General features: G+C 47.2%; 1 protein-coding gene across 1 annotated transcript in view; it reads left to right on the top strand.

The window, feature by feature from the left end:
* The window catches only part of LCMT1 (leucine carboxyl methyltransferase 1), a 30,583-nt gene extending 9,557 nt beyond the window's left edge, over positions 1–21,026 (top strand). Inside the window, exons 9-11 of the mRNA XM_069734545.1 lie at positions 19,591–19,682; positions 20,122–20,219; positions 20,778–21,026. Coding sequence (XP_069590646.1) covers positions 19,591–19,682; positions 20,122–20,219; positions 20,778–20,800 — 213 coding nt within the window. The 3' untranslated portion in view covers positions 20,801–21,026. The remainder of the gene's footprint in view (positions 1–19,590; positions 19,683–20,121; positions 20,220–20,777) is intronic.
* Positions 21,027–22,074: the final 1,048 nt, after the last annotated feature.

The raw sequence follows: 22,074 nt of genomic DNA, 5'->3' as shown, positions 1-22,074 counted from the left end.
TACTATAATACTGCCCCCTATGTAGAAGATATAACTACTATAATACTGCCCAATATGTACAAGAATATAACTACTATAATACTGCCCAATATGTACAAGAATATAACTACTATAATACTGCTCCTATGTACAAGAATATAACTACTATAATACTGCCCCTATGTACAAGAATATAACTACTACTAGATGGTGGCCTGATTCTAACGCATCGGGTATTCTAGAATATGCATGCCCACGTCTTATATTGCCCAGCCCACGTCGTATATTGCCCAGCTACGGCCCCCTGAAGAAGGAACACTCCAAAACGCGCGTCGGGGTGGGTTGGAGCTGACACATCCCCATACTACATCATTGGTATGTTATCCATCTGGGTCACTGTGTTTGAATATCGGTGTGCACAAGTTTATGGACATGTAACTTTTACCTGTGTGTTCCTGTTTAAATACGCAATATACTGTTACTAGTATGGAACATGCGGGGATACAATTCTTGGTGCCTCGTTCCAGTATTGGGTAACTCCGTGATTGTTGTGGGGACGGTGGTCTGACTCCATGCAGCTTGTCGTCAATTTTTAACCCGTTATTGTCTAGGAACCTTTTGTCTATTTATAATCAATAAAGCTATTTGAAATTACTTTTTGGACTTTATTATACCATTTCTTAATGTTTTTTTACTTTTCTCTATCGCCTTTCATTGGGGGACACAGGAACCATGGGTGTATGCTGCTGCCACTAGGAGGCTGACACTATGCACAAAAAAAGTTATCTCCTCCTCTGCAGTGTACACCCCACCGACTGGAAGTAGGATATTCAGTTTAGCTTAGTGTCAGTAGGAGGTGGACACGGGTCTTTCCTTAGACCCTTATCTACCTCAATGTGTGTCGTTTGCTTTCAGGTTTTCCGGAGGGATACAGGGTGAACAGTCACACCTGTAGTCCCACAATTTGGACTATGAGTACGGCGTGTACTGCCACCCCGTATCCTCATAGATCCCTCGGCAGGACCAAGATCCTAGCACACAAGCGTGCTCAGAAGTCCGGTCCTGGCTCCGTCCCCCACCCACTCGCCCACCAGAGCCTGTCGGTTGGAGGAGACGAGGACGTCCATCAGCTCCCTGGACGTCTGATATTTTCCCCGGATTGAGGTTGGTAAGGACAGCGTGGGATGTTTTAGGTGAGTATTCCTACCCTCAAAGTGCCTCTAGGTCCCTCCTCAGTTCTGGGGTGGTCGTTTGGGGGTCCCTTGGGATTTTTTTCCAGGCTGCCTTGGCCTGGTCGGCGTTTTCCCATCCCTTCCATTGTGTATTGGCCGCCGGGGACACATGGGGCGGGGGTTGTCGCTCCGTTCGCGTGGCAGCCCCGCTGCTTCCTTAGGCGGCCATGCTGTTCTCCGGCGCGGTGGCCTTGCAGGCGACCACGCTGCTTTTTTTCCCGCGGCCGTACTGTGTTCTGGCATGGCGCGGTGGCCGTGCAGGCAGCCGCGCCGCTTCCCCCTGCAGCCGCACTGTTTCTGCCCGGTGCGGCGGCCTTACAGGTAGCCGCGCTGCTTTCCTCCTGTGGCCGCACTATCCCTTTCTGACACTGCGTGGCTGCCTCGCAGGCAGCCGCGCCGCTTTCTCCTCCGTCCGCACTGTGCCTTTTTGTCGCGGTTGCCTTGCGGGCGGCCGTGCCGCTTTTTCCCGGCGTCCACGCTTCTCCCACCGCCGCGGCCTCAAATTTAGGCCCCGGCTTCTACTTCCAGAGCCGTGACTCCTCCCACTTTCTTTCCCTCGGGCGGGCTTTTCTCCCGCCCAGCAATCATCGGTGAGCTCCCCCACCGGTGCCATCTTGGTGCTCCTGGCCTGCCAGTTAGCCCCGCCCACCACTCCCCGTTCAGCCGCAGTTCAGCGCCAGGAACGTTTTCTTCGCAGCTTATGACCGCGAATTTCCGGCGTCCTCGCATGCAGCAAGTTTCGGACAAAAAGGGTGCCCCAGATGTCACTGCCTGTTCTCCTAGGGGCTATCGTTCCTGAGGAGCATCTTCCAAGCCGTGCAGCCTTCCATCTGGAAACCGCAGCGCCTGCCGTGAGTAGCTCTGCACCGCAGACTGACACTCTCCCCTCTAACCTTCTGATATTTTCCTCAGGGGCCCGTTTGGTCTAATTTTAAGGGAGCTCTCTTCCAGCCTCCTGCTTTTAACCTACTTCCTGTGCCTTAGTGAAACACTTTCCGTGTTCATCTTATAACCCAAGCTTCCCTCAGGCAGGCCTGCAGCAACCCACATTATGCTCCCCGCCCAGGACCCCCCCTGCTGCTCCGCCTCAGAACGAAGACCCCACCCCAGGCTGGGCCTCCTCTCTGTCTCTATCAGTAGTGGATCCCACACGCGTGTTCTAGACCCTTGTGTCCGTGCTCGATCGGTTGACCCTGCAGACTTCCGTAGTAGCCAGCGGGTCGCAAAAAGCTCCGTCCGAGACTTCCAATACAGGCCACGAAAGATCCAGACAGGAACGCCGGTCTGAGTTCTCTTCTCGGTCCATCTCGCCCCACGGTCCTTCTCTGTGGTCGACTTCCCCCCTGGCCCCCAACCCAATACCCCCCCCCCCCCCCTGCTCCCGGAGTCAGGTGAGGCTTTCTCTTATGCGCCTTCGGAGGATAATTTGGGGCCAGATTCGAACCAAATCGCTAACATGAGGGATATGGTTCAAAGCCTCAATGGAGCGACCAATCAGACCTGTGGTATCAAAGATTCCTCTACAGAACCCGCAGATCAGGCGGTATCGTTTAAACTACCTCCCAAGGTATTCGCTCCTCATCCTGAATTCGAGGAGCTTCTGGCCAGAGAAAGAGAGAATTCGACCAGACGTTCTCAGAGGCAAGCGTCTTGGAGTCTCCATATCTCTTTCCTCCGGATCTCATCGCCAAACGGAATAAGAGGCGTAGAGAACAACCTCTCCCTCTGTGGATCCGCCGGCAAGTTCCGCCAGCCGGTCTGGTGGAGCTCGGCTTGAATGTCCCAACGGAGTCCCTTACGAGCCTGCCTTTTCAAGGATCACGTCTTTTCGGTTCCAAGCTGGACCAAATTATTAAGGACGCCACTGGCGGCACCAGTTCCCTTCTCCAGACCTCGCCTACTTCCTCTTAGGCGGCAACTCTGGGATTTTTCGTTGTTTCGCGGCATCAGATTTCTCTTCTCAACAGCAGAGTCCACAGGCACGTTAAGAGAAGGTATTCTTCGGACTCACTCCTTCCTGGCGTTCCTGCTACTCCTAAGATGGATTCTCCAGGTCTAGGACTGGAAGTTCTGCCTAGGCATGACTCACGACTAGACCCCAGCCCGTTTCCCAGGCTGGGCAGCCGTCTCCTCTTCCTCAGGGACGTCTGGGTCTCCTCAGTAGAGGACGCATGGGTCAGGGAACTTGTATCCTCTGGATACAAAATAGATTCATTTCACGGCCCCGGGATCGTTTTCTTCGAATCCCAACCACCAAGAGACCCCGCTCTAGTCCCGGGTTTCTTTACAGCCATTGTTTCCCTCCTTAAATCCGGGGTAATCGTTCTCGTCCCAGAACAGGAACAGTTCACAGGCTTCTCTTCGAATCTCTATGTACCGAAAAAGGACGACAAGGTTCTCAAAGAAAAATCTCAAATTGCTGAACAAGAAGTTTCGTCTGAGACACTTCAGGATGAAATCCCCCTCGTTCAGTAATCGCTTCCATGGAGGCTCAGGAATTTCGGTTTCAGGCTCCCGAAAGTCTATCCATCTTCCCCGACACTCTAGCCGTTGCGAGTGGCTCGTCAACAGGAAGAAGTCCCGTCTTGTTCTTTCTCAGTGCCTCGTATTTCTGGGCATGTTCTTCGACACTTGTCGGACCAGAGTTTTCCTTCCCGAAGACAAGATATCCCTTCTTCGTCGGGAAGTTCGCTTGCTCCAGGGTTCTCTGTTTCCCTCCTTTCCGATGGGCCATGAAGGTCCTGGGAAGTTGGTTGCAACATTTGAAGCGATTTCCCTTCGCCCATTTCATTCAAGACTTCATCAGCAGGCTATTCTATCACAGGGTGACAGGTCTGTCTTCTCCCTGCATCGTCCGATCCAGCTTTCTCCCGGGTCAAACGGTTCCTCGACTGGTGGCCGAGATCACTTCTCATATCCCAGAGCATATCCTTCCTTCCGATTCTCTGGCAGGTGGTGACGACGGACGCCAGCCTGCTCGGCTGAGGCGCGGGGCTTTGTCACCTGTTTTTTGTTTTTTTTTGTTTTTTTTTTTCAGGGTTGTTGGTCGGCGCAGGAGTCCTCTCTGCCGATCAGTGTCCTCGAGTTCCGGATCATCTTTCTGTCTTTCCTTCACTGGGTAAGGATTCTCAGGAGCCTGCCAATTTGAATCCAGACAGACAATGCCACAGCAGTGGCATATGTCAACCACCAGGGGTGGACTCGGAGTTCTCTGGCCTCGGCCGAGGTTTCCAGGATCCTCCTTTGGGCAGAGGCAACGGTCCTGGTGAGATCCGCAGTGTATGTCCCCGGCGTGGACATTTAGGCCGCCGACTTCCTCAGCTGCGAGGGCCTCGCGGCAGGCGAATGGTCGTTACTTCAGGAGGTCGCCTATCGGATTGCTCTTCGATGGGGGACTCCAGAGGTGGACCTCACGGTGTCCAGATTGAACAGGAAGGTCCCTCGGGTCATCCCAAGGTCCCGCGATCCTCTCGCAGTGGTGTTGACCCTCTGGCCATTCCTTGGTCGCAGTTCGTACTCCCCTATCGGTTCCCACCCCTTCCCTTGCTTTCCAAGCTGTTGAAAAAGATCAAGGCGGAAGGGGTGCCAGTCATTTTCATAGCCCCGGATTGGCCCAGGAGTTCTTGGTTTGCGGAGATTGTCAATCTTCTCGCGGACGCCCCCTGGCGCCTTCCAGACAGACCCGATCTGCTGCCTCAGGGTCCAATCTGCCACCCTAATTATCGGTCGCTCAGTTTAACGGCGTGACTGTGGACACCACAGTTCTAAGAGCATCCGGCCTTTTGGCCCGGATGAGTCACACTATAATCCAAGCTAGGAAGCCTTCGTCTTCCAGGATCTACTATCGTACCTGGAAGGCTTACTTTCGTTTGCTGCCAGTCCAACCGCTTTTCACCTATGTCCTTTTTCCTGCCTTCCATTTTGGCTTTCCTTCAGGCAGGACTGGATTCGGGCATCGCTCTTAGTTCCCTAAAGGGCCAGATGTCTGCGCTCTTCTTCCCTTTCAGAAGATGTTATCATCTCAGCCACAGATTAAGACTTTCCTTCAAGGAGTAGCCCACGCTGTCCCTCTGTACAGGGCCTCTGTGGATTCATGGGATTTAAAGCTTGTGCTGGACGTTCTTAGGGGTTCCCCCCCTTTGAGCCTCTCAGGGAGTTTTCCCTGTCAGTTCTATCTTGGACGGTGGCTTTTCTTGCGTCGATCACTTCGATCCGCCGCGTTTCCGAGTTGGCGGCCATTTCTTGCCGACCTCCTTTCTTGATTTTCCACCAGGACAAGGTGGTCCCAGGCCTCCGCCTTCCTTCCTTCCCGAGGTGGTTTTCACCTTTCCACCTCAACGAGGACATCGTTCTACCTTCCTTTTGTCCAGCTCCGACTCATCCTCTGGAGCGATCGTTGAAAAGGCTGGACCTCGTCAGGGCAGTGAGGATCTCCCTGGCTAGCACGGCCGCTTTCCGAAAGATCGATTCTCTCTTCGCCATCCCTGATGGCGCGTGTAGAGGCCTGCCGGCTTCCAAGGCGACTAGTGCTCACTGGATCAGAACGGCAATTTTGGAGGCTTACCGGGTCAAGAACAGAGTGCCCCCTCCTGGGATAAAGGCTCACTGTACCCGGGCAGTCGGCGCTTCCTGTGCGGTACATCACAGGGCTTCCGCCCTACAACTTTGCTAAGCAGCAACCTGGTATTCCATCCACACGTTCGCCGAATTTTACAAGGTCCATACCTACGCTTCGGCGGACGCCAGCCTGGGAGAAGGATCCTGCAGGCGGCAGTGGTGAGTCCTCTGACCTGATGGAAGTCTGTTTTTCCTGCCCCAGGGACTGCTTTGGGACGTCCCATGGTTCCTGTGTCCCCCAATGAAAGGCGATAGAGAAAACAGGATTTTTGGTTCCTTACCGTAAAATCTGTTTCTAGGAGCCTCCATTGGGGGACACAGCTCCCTCCAAAGTTGATCAGCTCTGTTTATTGTGTTATACTGTGTACGTTTGAGTTCTTTGAACACTCTTTGAGTGTTTGAAATTGTTAATCTGTGGAGCGCTGCAGAATTTGTTGGCGCTATATAGATGAAGTTTATTATTATTATTATTATTATTACATTATTCTTTCTCTTTTACACGTTGCTTCTCCTACTGCTTTCTCACTAACTGAATATCCTACTTCCTGTCGGTAGGGTGTACACTGCAGAGGATCATCTAACTTTTTTTGTGCATAGTGTCAGCCTCCTAGTGGCAGCAGCATACACCCCATGGTTCCTGTGTCCCCCAATGGAGGCTCCGAGAAACAGATTTTACGGTAAGCAACCAAAAATCCTGTTTTTAGCATTGGTGTGTCCGACACAATTCCATTTTGCAGGCTTTTGTTACTTCCATTCACATCTAGTTTAGGACATCATGATTAGATGGTATATATATTATTGCTTGTTTTGTTTTCCTTACCTTTGCCCTGTCACGTAGTATATTGCCCAGTCACGTAGTATATTGCCCAGTCACGTAGTATATTGGCCATAGGTTAAAGTGAAAGACAGCATCCAGTCAAGGTGAAAGTGAAAAAATTCTTCTTTATTGTGCCATAAATGCGACATTTCAACCTCAAGGGTCTTTCTCAAGCATATGCCAAACAGTCAAAATGACGGCCTTTAATAGGAAGCTGGTCAGCACCAACCAATCATCCCATCCAAAGCCGCCCACGTCATTTACATAACGAAGTTCAGTAAATTCAATAACAATACAAAACTTACATCCTATATAATTAAAACTGTGCATCATATTTTATACATCACATGTAACACATAATACAACACAAAATTGCAATAATGATCACATGTAGGGAGTCAAACGTATGTAAACAGTACTGTCTACCAATCGCCAAAGCTGTAGGATCAAAAGTATGTATGAACCACCAATGTGACCACTTGTTGCTCACATAGCCACGACCGCTGTCCCGTCTGTTGACGATTGGTTGGTGCTGACCAGCTTCCTATTAAAGGGACTCTGTCACCTGAATTTGGCGGGACTGGTTTTGGGTCATATGGGTGGAGTTTTCGGGTGTTTGATTCACCCTTTCCTTACCCGCTGGCTGCATGCTGGCTGCAATATTGGATTGAAGTTCATTCTCTGTCCTCCATAGTACACACCTGCGCAAAGCAATCTTGCCTTGTGCAGGCGTGTACTATGGAGGACAGAGAAAGAACTTCAATCTAATATTGCAGCCAGTGGGTAAGGAAAGGGTGAATCAAACACCCGAAAACTCCGCCCATATGACCCAAAACCAGTCCCGCCAAATTCAGGTGACAGGTTCCCTTTAAAGGCCGTCATTTTGACTGTTTGGCATGCTTGAGAAAGACCCTTGAGGTTGAAATGTCGCATTTATGGCACAATAAAGAAGAATTTTTTAACTTTCACCTTGACCGGATGCTGTCCTTAACTTTAACCTATGGTATGTGCTCTTCCACTTGGGTCCAGTGGATTTAGGACGGGCATCCGCCTTTTCCTGCCTTCTGTGTCAGATGTGCTGTCGGTCATTTGCTTTGTTTTGGTAGTATATTGGCCAGTCACGTATGTAACAGGTTAAAAAAGACTTAAAATAAAAAATAAACATATACTCACCTTCCAAAGAGCCCCTAGTCCTAACACTTGTGTGCGGTGCAGGCGGCAGCTTCCGGTCCCAGGGTTGGTATGAGCACAGGACCTGTGATGATGTCGCGGTCACGTGACCATGACGTCACGGAAGGTCCTTCTCGCATACCATCCTTGGCACCAGAACCTGCCGCTTGCACTGCCGAGGATAGAACGACACGTCGGAGGGTGAGAATAACGTTATATTTTTTATTATTATTTGTAACATTAGATATTTTTACGCAGCATCAATAGTAAAAAGTTGGTCACACAGGGTTAATAGCTGCGTTAATGGAGTGTGTTACACCGCGGTCCATTAACGCTGGCATTACCCTGCGTGAGGACTGACTGGAGGGGAGTATGGAGTGGGCACTGAGTGCGGTGAGGATGGAGCGGCATTTGCCGCCGGACTGTGCCCGTCGCTGATTGGTCATGGCTGTTTTGCCGTGACCAGTCAGTGACTTGGATTTCCATGACAGACCGAGGCCGCGACCAATGAATATCTGTGACAGACAGAAAGACGGAAGTGACCCTTAGACAATTATATAGTAGATAATACTGCCCCCTATATACAAGAATATAACTACTATAATACTGCTCCTATGTACAAGAATATAACTACTATAATACTGCCCCCTATATACAAGAATATAACTACTATAATACTGCCCCCTATATACAAGAATATAACTACTATAATACTGCTCCTATGTACAAGATTATAACTACTATAATACTGCTCCTATGTACAATATAACTACTATAATACTGCCCCTATATACAAGAATATAACTACTATAATACTACTCCTATATACAAGAATATAACTACTATAATACTGCCCCTATGTACAAGAATATAACTACTATAATACTACTCCTATGTACAATATAACTACTATAATACTGCTCCTATGTACAAAAATATAACTACTATAATATTGCCCCTATGTACAAGAATATAACTACTATAATACTGCCCCCTATGTACAAGAATATAACTACTATAATACTGCCCCTATGTACAAGAATATACAGTGGGGCAAAAAAGTATTTAGTCAGTCAGCAATAGTGCAAGTTCCACCACTTAAAAAGATGAGAGGCGTCTGTAATTTACATCATAGGTAGACCTCAACTATGGGAGACAAACTGAGGAAAAAAAAATCCAGAAAATCACATTGTCTGTTTTTTTTATCATTTTATTTGCATATTATGGTGGAAAATAAGTATTTGGTCAGAAACAAACAATCAAGATTTCTGGCTCTCACAGACCTGTAACTTCTTCTTTAAGAGGCTCCTCTTTCCTCCACTCATTACCTGTAGTAATGGCACCTGTTTAAACTTGTTATCAGTATAAAAAGACACCTGTGCACACCCTCAAACAGTCTGACTCCAAACTCCACTATGGTGAAGACCAAAGAGCTGTCAAAGGACACCAGAAACAAAATTGTAGCCCTGCACCAGGCTGGGAAGACTGAATCTGCAATAGCCAACCAGCTTGGAGTGAAGAAATCAACAGTGGGAGCAATAATTAGAAAATGGAAGACATACAAGACCACTGATAATCTCCCTCGATCTGGGGCTCCACGCAAAATCCCACCCCGTGGGGTCAGAATGATCACAAGAACGGTGAGCAAAAATCCCAGAACCACTCGGGGGGACCTAGTGAATGAACTGCAGAGAGCTGGGACCAATGTAACAAGGCCTACCATAAGTAACACACTACGCCACCATGGACTCAGATCCTGCAGTGCCAGACGTGTCCCACTGCTTAAGCCAGTACATGTCCGGGCCCGTCTGAAGTTTGCTAGAGAGCATTTGGATGATCCAGAGGAGTTTTGGGAGAATGTCCTATGGTCTGATGAAACCAAACTGGAACTGTTTGGTAGAAACACAACTTGTCGTGTTCGGAGGAAAAAGAATACTGAGTTGCATCCATCAAACACCATACCTACTGTAAAGCATGGTGGTGGAAACATCATGCTTTGGGGCTGTTTCTCTGCAAAGGGGCCAGGACGACTGATCCGGGTACATGAAAGAATGAATGGGGCCATGTATCGTGAGATTTTGAGTGCAAACCTCCTTCCATCAGCAAGGGCATTGAAGATGAAACGTGGCTGGGTCTTTCAACATGACAATGATCCAAAGCACACCGCTAGGGCAATGAAGGAGTGGCTTCGTAAGAAGAATTTCAAGGTCCTGGAGTGGCCTAGCCAGTCTCCAGATCTCAACCCTATAGAAAACCTTTGGAGGGAGTTGAAAGTCCGTGTTGCCAAGCGAAAAGCCGAAAACATCACTGCTCTAGAGGAGATCTGCATGGAGGAATGGGCCAACATACCAACAACCACCAATGTAAATTACAGACGCCTCTCATCTTTTTAAGTGGTGGAACTTGCACTATTGCTGACTGACTAAATACTTTTTTGCCCCACTGTAACTACTATAATACTGCTCCTATGTACAAGAATATAACTACTATAATACTGCTCCTATATACAAGAATATAACTACTATAATATTGCCCCTATGTACAAGAATATAACTACTATAATACTACTCCTATATACAAGAATATAACTACTATAATACTGCCCCCTATGTACAAGAATATAACTACTATAATACTGCCCCCTATGTACAAGAATATAACTACTATAATACTGCTCCTATGTACAATATAACTACTATAATACTGCTCCTATGTACAAGAATATAACTACTATAATACTACTCCTATATACAAGAATATAACTACTATAATATTGCCCCTATGTACAAGAATATAACTACTATAATACTGCCCCCGATGTACAAAAATATAACTACTATAATACTGCTCCTATGTACAAGAATATAACTACTATAATACTGCTCCTATGTACAAGAATATAACTACTATAATACTGCTCCTATGTACAATATAACTACTATAATACTGCCCCTATATACAAGAATATAACTACTATAATACTGCCCCTATGTACAAGAATATAACTACTATAATACTGCTCCTATGTACAAGAATATAACTACCGTATATACTCGAGTATAAGCCGAGATTTTCAGCCCAAAATTTTGGGCTGAAAGTGCCCCTCTCGGCTTATACTCGAGTCAAGGTGGGTGGCAGGGTCGGCGGGTGAGGGCGCTGAGGGCGCTGAGGTATACTTACCTAGTCCCAGCGATCCTCGCGCTGTCCCTGCCGTCCCACGGTCTTCTGTGCTGCAGCTTCTTCCTCTCTTCAGCAGTCACGTGGGACCGCTCATTACAGAAATGAATAAGCGGCTCCACCTCCCATAGGGGTGGAGCCGCCTATTCATTCCTCTAATCAGCGGTGCCGGTGACCGCTGATAGAGAAAGAAGCTGCGGCACCGAAGACCAGGCAGAGGGACAGCGCGAGGATCGCCAGGACTAGGTAAGTATAGCATATTTACCTGTCCTCGTTCCAGCCGCCGGGCGTCGCTCCATCTTCCCGGCCGGCGCCTCCATCTTCCCGGCGTCTGCGCTCTCTGACTGTTCAGGCAGAGGGCGCGATGACGCATATAGTGTGCGCGGCGCCCTCTGCCTGATCAGTCAGCGCAGAGACGCCGGGAAGATGGAGGCGCCGGAACGAGACGCCGGGAGCTGCAATCAAGGGAGGTGAGTATGTGTGTTTTTGTTTTTTTTTATTGCAGCAGCAGCAGCGGCGGCAAAGATTTATGTGGAGCATCTATGGGGCACAGTGAACGGTGCAGAGCACCGTATATGGCACATCTATGGGGCACAGTGAACGGTGCAGAGCACCGTATATGGAGCACATCTATGGGGCACAGTGAACGGTGCAGAGCACCGTATATGGCACATCTATGGGACACAGTGAACGGTGCAGAGCACTGTATATGGCATATCTATGGGGCACAGTGAACGGTGCAGAGCACCGTATATGGCACATCTATGGGGCACAGTGAACGGTGCAGAGCACTGTATATGGCACATCTATGGGGCACAGTGAACGGTGCAGAGCACTGTATATGGCACATCTATGGGGCACAGTGAACGGTGCAGAGCACTGTATATGGCACATCTATGGGGCACAGTGAACGGTGCAGAGCACTGTATATGGCACATCTATGGGGCACAGTGAACGGTGCAGAGCACCGTATATTGCACATCTATGGGGCACAGTGAACGGTGCAGGGCACCGTATATGGCACATCTATGGGGCACAGTGAACGGTGCAGAGCACCGTATATGGCACATCTATGGGGCACAGTGAACGGTGCAGAGCACTGTATATGGCACATCTATGGGGCACAGTGAACGGTGCAGAGCACTGTATATGGCACAGCTATGGGGCACAGTGAACGGTGCAGAGCACTGTATATGGCACATCTATGGGGCACAGTGAACGGTGCAGAGCACTGTATATGGCACATCTATGGGGCACAGTGAACGGTGCAGAGCACCGTATATGGCACAGCTATGGGGCACAGTGAACGGTGCAGAGCACTGTATATGGCACATCTATGGGGCACAGTGAACGGTGCAGAGCACCGTATATGGCACATCTATGGGGCACAGTGAACGGTGCAGAGCACCGTATATGGCACAGCTATGGGGCACAGTGAACGGTGCAGAGCACCGTATATGGCACATCTATGGGGCACAGTGAACGGTGCAGAGCACCGTATATGGCACAGCTATGGGGCACAGTGAACGGTGCAGAGCACCGTATATGGCACATCTATGGGGCACAGTGAACGGTGCAGAGCACTGTATATGGCACATCTATGGGGCACAGTGAACGGTGCAGAGCACTGTATATGGCACATCTATGGGGCACAGTGAACGGTGCAGAGCACCGTATATGGCACATCTATGGGGCACAGTGAACGGTGCAGAGCACTGTATATGGCACATCTATGGGGCACAGTGAACGGTGCAGAGCACCGTATATGGCACAGCTATGGGGCACAGTGAACGGTGCAGAGCACTGTATATGGCACATCTATGGGGCACAGTGAACGGTGCAGAGCACCGTATATGGCACATCTATGGGGCACAGTGAACGGTGCAGAGCACCGTATATGGCACATCTATGGGGCACAGTGAACGGTGCAGAGCACTGTATATGGCACATCTATGGGGCACAGTGAACGGTGCAGAGCACCGTATATGGCACAGCTATGGGGCACAGTGAACGGTGCAGAGCACTGTATATGGCACAGCTATGGGGAAATATGAACGGTGCAGAGCACTGTATATGGCACAGCTATGGGGCACAGTGAACGGTGCAGAGCACTGTATGGCACAGCTATGGGGAAATAATGATCTATTTTTATTTTTGAAATTCACCGGTAAATGCTGCATTTCCACCCTAGGCTTATACTCGAGTCAATAAGTTTTCCCAGTTTTTTGTGGCAAAATTAGGGGGGTCGGCTTATACTCGGGTCGGCTTATACTCGAGTATATACGGTACTATAATACTGCCCCCTATGTACAATATAACTACTATAATACTGCTCCTATGTACAAGAATATAACTACTATAATACTGCTCCTATGTACAATATAACTACTATAATGCTGCTCCTATGTACAAGAATATAACTACTATAATACTGCTCCTATGTACGATATAACTACCATAATACTGCTCCTATGTACAAGAATATAACTACTATAATACTGCCCCTATGTACAAGAATATAACTACTATAATACTGCCCCTATGTACAAGAATATAACTACTATAATACTGCTCCTATGTACAAGAATATAACTACTATAATACTGCTCCTATGTACAAGAATATAACTACTATAATACTGCCCCTATGTACAAGAACATAACTACTATAATACTGCCCCTATGTACAAGAATATAACTACTATAATACTGCTCCTATGTACAAGAATATAACTACCGTATATACTCGAGTATAAGCCGAGATTTTCAGCCCAAAATTTTGGGCTGAAAGTGCCCCTCTCGGCTTATACTCGAGTCAAGGTGGGTGGCAGGGTCGGCGGGTGAGGGCGCTGAGGCATACTTACCTAGTCCCAGCGATCCTCGCGCTGTCCCTGCCGTCCCACGGTCTTCTGTGCTGCAGCTTCTTCCTCTCTTCAGCAGTCACGTGGGACCGCTCATTACAGAAATGAATAAGCGGCTCCACCTCCCATAGGGGCGGAGCCGCCTATTCATTCCTCTAATCAGCGGTGCCGGTGACCGCTGATAGAGAAAGAAGCTGCGGCACCGAAGACCAGGCAGAGGGACAGCGCGAGGATCGCCAGGACTAGGTAAGTATAGCATATTTACCTGTCCTCGTTCCAGCCGCCGGGCGTCGCTCCATCTTCCCGGCCGGCGCCTCCATCTTCCCGGCGTCTGCGCTCTCTGACTGTTCAGGCAGAGGGCGCGATGACGCATATAGTGTGCGCGGCGCCCTCTGCCTGATCAGTCAGAGCAGAGACGCCGGGAAGATGGAGGCGCCGGAACGAGACGCCGGGAGCTGCAATCAAGGGAGGTGAGTATGTGTGTTTTTGTTTTTTTTTATTGCAGCAGCAGCAGCGGCGGCAAAGATTTATGTGGAGCATCTATGGGGCACAGTGAACGGTGCAGAGCACCGTATATGGCACATCTATGGGGCACAGTGAACGGTGCAGGGCACCGTATATGGCACATCTATGGGGCACAGTGAACGGTGCAGAGCACCGTATATGGCACATCTATGGGGCACAGTGAACGGTGCAGAGCACTGTATATGGCACATCTATGGGGCACAGTGAACGGTGCAGGGCACCGTATATGGCACATCTATGGGGCACAGTGAACGGTGCAGGGCACCGTATATGGCACATCTATGGGGCACAGTGAACGGTGCAGAGCACTGTATATGGCACATCTATGGGGCACAGTGAACGGTGCAGAGCACCGTATATGGCACATCTATGGGGCACAGTGAACGGTGCAGAGCACCGTATATGGCACAGCTATGGGGCACAGTGAACGGTGCAGGGCACCGTATATGGCACATCTATGGGGCACAGTGAACGGTGCAGAGCACTGTATATGGCACATCTATGGGGCACAGTGAACGGTGCAGGGCACCGTATATGGCACATCTATGGGGCACAGTGAACGGTGCAGAGCACCGTATATGGCACAGCTATGGGGCACAGTGAACGGTGCAGGGCACCGTATATGGCACATCTATGGGGCACAGTGAACGGTGCAGAGCACCGTATATGGCACATCTATGGGGCACAGTGAACGGTGCAGGGCACCGTATATGGCACATCTATGGGGCACAGTGAACGGTGCAGAGCACTGTATATGGCACATCTATGGGGCACAGTGAACGGTGCAGAGCACTGTATATGGCACATCTATGGGGCACAGTGAACGGTGCAGAGCACCGTATATTGCACATCTATGGGGCACAGTGAACGGTGCAGGGCACCGTATATGGCACATCTATGGGGCACAGTGAACGGTGCAGAGCACCGTATATGGCACATCTATGGGGCACAGTGAACGGTGCAGAGCACTGTATATGGCACATCTATGGGGCACAGTGAACGGTGCAGAGCACTGTATATGGCACAGCTATGGGGCACAGTGAACGGTGCAGAACACTGTATATGGCACATCTATGGGGCACAGTGAACGGTGCAGAGCACTGTATATGGCACATCTATGGGGCACAGTGAACGGTGCAGAGCACCGTATATGGCACAGCTATGGGGCACAGTGAACGGTGCAGAGCACTGTATATGGCACATCTATGGGGCACAGTGAACGGTGCAGAGCACCGTATATGGCACATCTATGGGGCACAGTGAACGGTGCAGAGCACCGTATATGGCACATCTATGGGGCACAGTGAACGGTGCAGAGCACTGTATATGGCACATCTATGGGGCACAGTGAACGGTGCAGAGCACCGTATATGGCACAGCTATGGGGCACAGTGAACGGTGCAGAGCACTGTATATGGCACAGCTATGGGGAAATATGAACGGTGCAGAGCACTGTATGGCACAGCTATGGGGAAATAATGATCTATTTTTATTTTTGAAATTCACCGGTAAATGCTGCATTTCCACCCTAGGCTTATACTCGAGTCAATAAGTTTTCCCAGTTTTTTGTGGCAAAATTAGGGGGGTCGGCTTATACTCGGGTCGGCTTATACTCGAGTATATACGGTACTATAATACTGCCCCCTATGTACAATATAACTACTATAATACTGCTCCTATGTACAAGAATATAACTACTATAATACTGCTCCTATGTACAATATAACTACTATAATGCTGCTCCTATGTACAAGAATATAACTACTATAATACTGCTCCTATGTACGATATAACTACCATAATACTGCTCCTATGTACAAGAATATAACTACTATAATACTGCCCCTATGTACAAGAATATAACTACTATAATACTGCCCCTATGTACAAGAATATAACTACTATAATACTGCCCCTATGTACAAGAATATAACTACTATAATACTGCCCCTATGTACAAGAATATAACTACTATAATACTGCTCCTATGTACAAGAATATAACTACTATAATACTGCCCCTATGTACAAGAACATAACTACTATAATACTGCCCCTATGTACAAGAATATAACTACTATAATACTGCTCCTATGTACAAGAATATAACTACTATAATACTGCTCCTATGTACAATATAACTACTATAATACTGCTCCTATGTACAATATAACTACCATAATACTGCTCCTATGTACAAGAATATAACTACTATAATATTGCCCCTATGTACAAGAATATAACTACTATAATAATGCTCCTATGTACAAGAATATAACTACTATAATACTGCCCCCTATGTACAAGAATATAACTACTATAATACTGCCCCCGATGTACAAAAATATAACTACTATAATACTGCTCCTATGTACAATATAACTACTATAATACTGCCCCTATGTACAAGAATATAACTACTATAATACTGCCCCTATGTACAAGAATATAACTACTATAATACTGCTCCTATGTACAAGAATATAACTACCGTATATACTCGAGTATAAGCCGAGATTTTCAGCCCAAAATTTTGGGCTGAAAGTGCCCCTCTCGGCTTATACTCGAGTCAAGGTGGGTGGCAGGGTCGGCGGGTGAGGGCGCTGAGGCATACTTACCTAGTCCCAGCGATCCTCGCGCTGTCCCTGCCGTCCCACGGGCTTCGGCGCTGCAGCTTCTTCCCCTCTTCAGCAGTCACGTGGGACCGCTCATTACAGAAATGAATAAGCGGCTCCACCTCCCATAGGGGTGGAGCCGCCTATTCATTCCTCTAATCAGCGGTGCCGGTGACCGCTGATAGAGAAAGAAGCTGCGGCACCGAAGACCAGGCAGAGGGACAGCGCGAGGATCGCCAGGACTAGGTAAGTATAGCATATTTACCTGTCCTCGTTCCAGCCGCCGGGCGTCGCTCCATCTTCCCGGCCGGCGCCTCCATCTTCCCGGCGTCTGCGCTCTCTGACTGTTCAGGCAGAGGGCGCGATGACGCATATAGTGTGCGCGGCGCCCTCTGCCTGATCAGTCAGAGCAGAGACGCCGGGAAGATGGAGGCGCCGGAACGAGACGCCGGGAGCTGCAATCAAGGGAGGTGAGTATGTGTGTTTTTGTTTTTTTTTATTGCAGCAGCAGCGGCGGCGGCAGAGATTTATGTGGAGCATCTATGGGGCACAGTGAACGGTGCAGAGCACCGTATATGGCACATCTATGGGGCACAGTGAACGGTGCAGAGCACCGTATATGGAGCACATCTATGGGGCACAGTGAACGGTGCAGAGCACCGTATATGGCACATCTATGGGACACAGTGAACGGTGCAGAGCACTGTATATGGCACATCTATGGGGCACAGTGAACGGTGCAGAGCACCGTATATGGCACATCTATGGGACACAGTGAACGGTGCAGAGCACCGTATATGGCACATCTATGGGGCACAGTGAACGGTGCAGAGCACCGTATATGGCACATCTATGGGGCACAGTGAACGGTGCAGAGCACCGTATATGGCACATCTATGGGACACAGTGAACGGTGCAGAGCACTGTATATGGCACATCTATGGGGCACAGTGAACGGTGCAGAGCACCGTATATGGCACAGCTATGGGGCACAGTGAACGGTGCAGAGCACCGTATATGGCACATCTATGGGGCACAGTGAACGGTGCAGAGCACTGTATATGGCACATCTATGGGGCACAGTGAACGGTGCAGAGCACTGTATATGGCACATCTATGGGACACAGTGAACGGTGCAGAGCACTGTATATGGCACATCTATGGGGAAATATGAACGGTGCAGAGCACTGTATGGCACAGCTATGGGGAAATAATGATCTATTTTTATTTTTGAAATTCACCGGTAAATGCTGCATTTCCACCCTAGGCTTATACTCGAGTCAATAAGTTTTCCCAGTTTTTTGTGGCAAAATTAGGGGGGTCGGCTTATACTCGGGTCGGCTTATACTCGAGTATATACGGTACTATAATACTGCCCCCTATGTACAATATAACTACTATAATACTGCTCCTATGTACAAGAATATAACTACTATAATACTGCTCCTATGTACAAGAATATAACTACTATAATACTGCCCCTATGTACAAGAATATAACTACTATAATACTGCTCCTATGTACAATATAACTACTATAATGCTGCTCCTATGTACAAGAATATAACTACTATAATACTGCTCCTATGTACAATATAACTACTATAATACTACCCCTATGTACAAGAATATAACTACTATAATACTACCCCTATGTACAAGAATATAACTACTATAATACTGCCCCTATGTACAAGAATATAACTACTATAATACTGCCCCTATGTACAAGAATATAACTACTATAATACTGCCCCCTATGTACAAGAATATAACTACTATAATACTGCTCCTATGTACAAGAATATAACTACTATAATACTGCCCCTATGTACAAGAATATAACTACTATAATACTGCCCCCTATGTACAAGAATATAACTACTATAATACTGCCCCCTATGTACAAGAATATAACTACTATAATACTGCCCCTATGTACAATATAACTACTATAATACTGCTCCTATGTACAAGAATATAACTACTATAATACTGCCCCCTATGTACAAGAATATAACTACTATAATACTGCCCCTATGTACAATATAACTACTATAATACTGCTCCTATGTACAAGAATATAACTACTATAATACTGCCCCTATGTACAAGAATATAACTACTATAATACTGCCCCCTATGTACAAGAATGTTATCCTGAGGAATCTATGATCGGGGCGATTAGTTGCTGATATGAAGGCTTTTTGTGCCGCTTCGTTAGGACAGGGTGTAGTTGTCTCATTAATCATTTATCACTATTGATATTATTGACTCTCTGCGTACAAAGTGTGAATCGATCAGCTGATGAAACCTTCTAATAAGTGACTTGTACTTATGTGCGATAAGATATCGGAGCACTAGGGAATCCAGCTCGTAGGTGCTGATCTACAGATATCTGCGTGTTGTGCGTCACCTATTATGATGGGGGGCCATGTCTCCTGCGACATCTCCAGCAGGTAGACGCCACAACACCCGACTCGCCTCTGGCATATCATACATATAAGCTGTAATTGTGCCAGATGGAAAATGCCCCTTTAAGACTGAGCACCGATTACTTTAATGCCAAGTTTTATCTTTTTGGATCTTTTCTTTTGCAGATGGAGAGGTTGCTCTCTAATGGCTGGGAGGTGGCCGATGCCTGGGACATGATTAAAGTGTACGCTAATCTGCCCCAAGCCGATCTGATGCGGTGAGTAACACAAAGGATGCAAAATGCAAGTTCCCCGTCATTTGTTACGTTGCCTCGGATTTGGAAAAGTGGTAAAACCCTTAGAAAATGACCCAGTGTTTTTGTGTTGCGCTCATTTTACATTATTTATTTCTCCTCCTATCACAATCTTTAATAAAAAAAATAAAAAAAAAAACAGTGGCCACTTTTCTAGGATCATACAGCTCCTTTTCCCTTCACAATGACTTTTGCACACGCTCATTAGATGCATCAATACAAAATGTGGCTAATGTAAGTGTGAAATGGGATATTCGAGTCTAAAAAAAAAAAAAAAAAAAAAAAATCCCTCAGTGGCCGGGGTGAAAATTGCAGGATTTTAATACAAATTGTGATATGGGGGAAAAAATACTGCATCCTCTGACTACTTGGCCACCGGTCACATTCTCTTGTTTATCCACAGAATTGAGAAACTGGAATTTTTGGACGAAAAGGAATTATTGGAACAACTGCTCCTCCATTACTGTATCAGCTGGGCCACTAAAGATTCTCTAAACCTAGGTACTCCAAACCCTGGGACTCCATTGTAGCTACAACTAATTTTATGTATTTGCCACTAACCAGATGAGACATTTATTGGGTACATCTGACAATTTGGAAATGTAAAAGGGATGGACTTAAAGGGATCCCTGATCCATACTGTGGTTTCTCACAGTGCACAGGAAGATGGATGAAGGCATGTAGGGAAGACAACTAAGTGGACAGATGTAAGAAAAAAAAAGTTATAAAGTTGGTGTATAGAATTTTAAGAAAAATAATTAATGTACTAAAACCAAAAGTGATGTGATCCTTGGAAACCCTCTGTAAAATATTCATATCAATCATAACTCCTGTAAAAATGTGTCTGGAAATGTAAAAAAAAAAAAAAAAAAAAAGACAATAGAAGTCGGGGAAGAGGGAGATGCAGCTGCAGTTATCTCTCTGTGTGTGTGAACCTTCCTGCTGTGAGAGGGGAGAGAGAGCTGCAGGAAATATCACACATGTAGAGCTGCTGTCTGTGCAGGAGGATGATCTCTGATGATGATTTCAATGATGATGATCACACTTAATCCATTTCAGGTCTTGGAGAAATTATGTTTTGATGACGCGCTGACCCCACAGAGGCCGCCGCTATGGATCCCGACCACTTACATCACCTGAACTCTTCTACCAAAAATCCTCCGGTGCTGAGGAAACATTCTTCATTTTTTTTTAGCAGAGGAAGAGACTTGATGGTCTGATCACATGAACTGACGCCGGCGCTCTCATGTTTGAAATAAATGACGACTCTCTGTGGTTTATACATTAAAGGGTTAAATTATTACTCACGATGTGTGCACTGCGCAGGCGCCGCTCGCTTGTTTATGTTGGTCGGTGATTTATTTTTTTTTTTTATGTGACGAGGATATGGCACTTAGTACAAGGTTTGATCTCCTGTAATTGCTGAAGTGTTGTTTTTCCTTTTACACTTCATGGTTTATGCGTCTGCAGAAGACAATAATACGGGAGGTTGGGAAAAAGTAGGCAAATGGGCCTCTGGAAAAGTTAGGGCACCCTTGGAGATTTGTGTGCTCAGATAACATTTGACCAGGTTTCGGACCTTAATTAGCCTGTTAAGGCTATTGCTTGTTCACGATCATCGTTAGGAAAGGTCAGGTGAAGAAAATTTCCCAGCTTTATAAAAACCCAGCTTCCTCTAACCTTGTGCCTAAAAAAATGCAGCCATGGGTTCTCCTAAGCAGTTGCCTAGCACTGTGAAAATGGCGGAGGCCCACAAAGCAGGAGAAGGCTATAGGAAGAGAACAAAGCGTTTTCAAGTTGTCCTTTCTTCACTTTGAAATGTAATTAAGAAATGTCAGTTACCAGGAATAGTGGGGGTAAAGATAAGGGTTGAAAAACCAAGTCAAATTTCAGTGAGAGCTGCTCGTAGGATTGCCAGAGAGGCAAATCAGAGCCTCCTTTTGACTGCAAAAGACCTCTAGAAAGATTTAGCATACCTTGGAGTTACATAGTAACATAGTAACATAGTTAGTAAGGCCGAAAAAAGACATTTGTCCATCCAGTTCAGCCTATATTCCATCATAATAAATACCCAGATCTACGTCCTTCTACAGAACCTAATAATTGTATGATACAATATTGTCCTGCTCCAGGAAGACATCCAGGCCTCTCTTGAACCCCTCGACTGAGTTCGCCATCACCACCTCCTCAGGCAAGCAATTCCAGATTCTCACTGCCCTAACAGTAAAGAATCCTCTTCTATGTTGGTGGAAAAACCTTCTCTCCTCCAGATGCAAAGAATGCCCCCTTGTGCCCGTCACCTTCCTTGGTATAAACAGATCCTCAGCGAGATATTTGTATTGTCCCCTTATATACT

Source organism: Ranitomeya imitator, chromosome 7, assembly GCF_032444005.1.
Source record: "Ranitomeya imitator isolate aRanImi1 chromosome 7, aRanImi1.pri, whole genome shotgun sequence".
Taxonomy (NCBI): domain Eukaryota; kingdom Metazoa; phylum Chordata; class Amphibia; order Anura; family Dendrobatidae; genus Ranitomeya; species Ranitomeya imitator.
The sequence above is the reverse complement of the archived record's forward strand: the minus strand, read 5'-3'. Positions and strand labels throughout refer to the sequence as shown.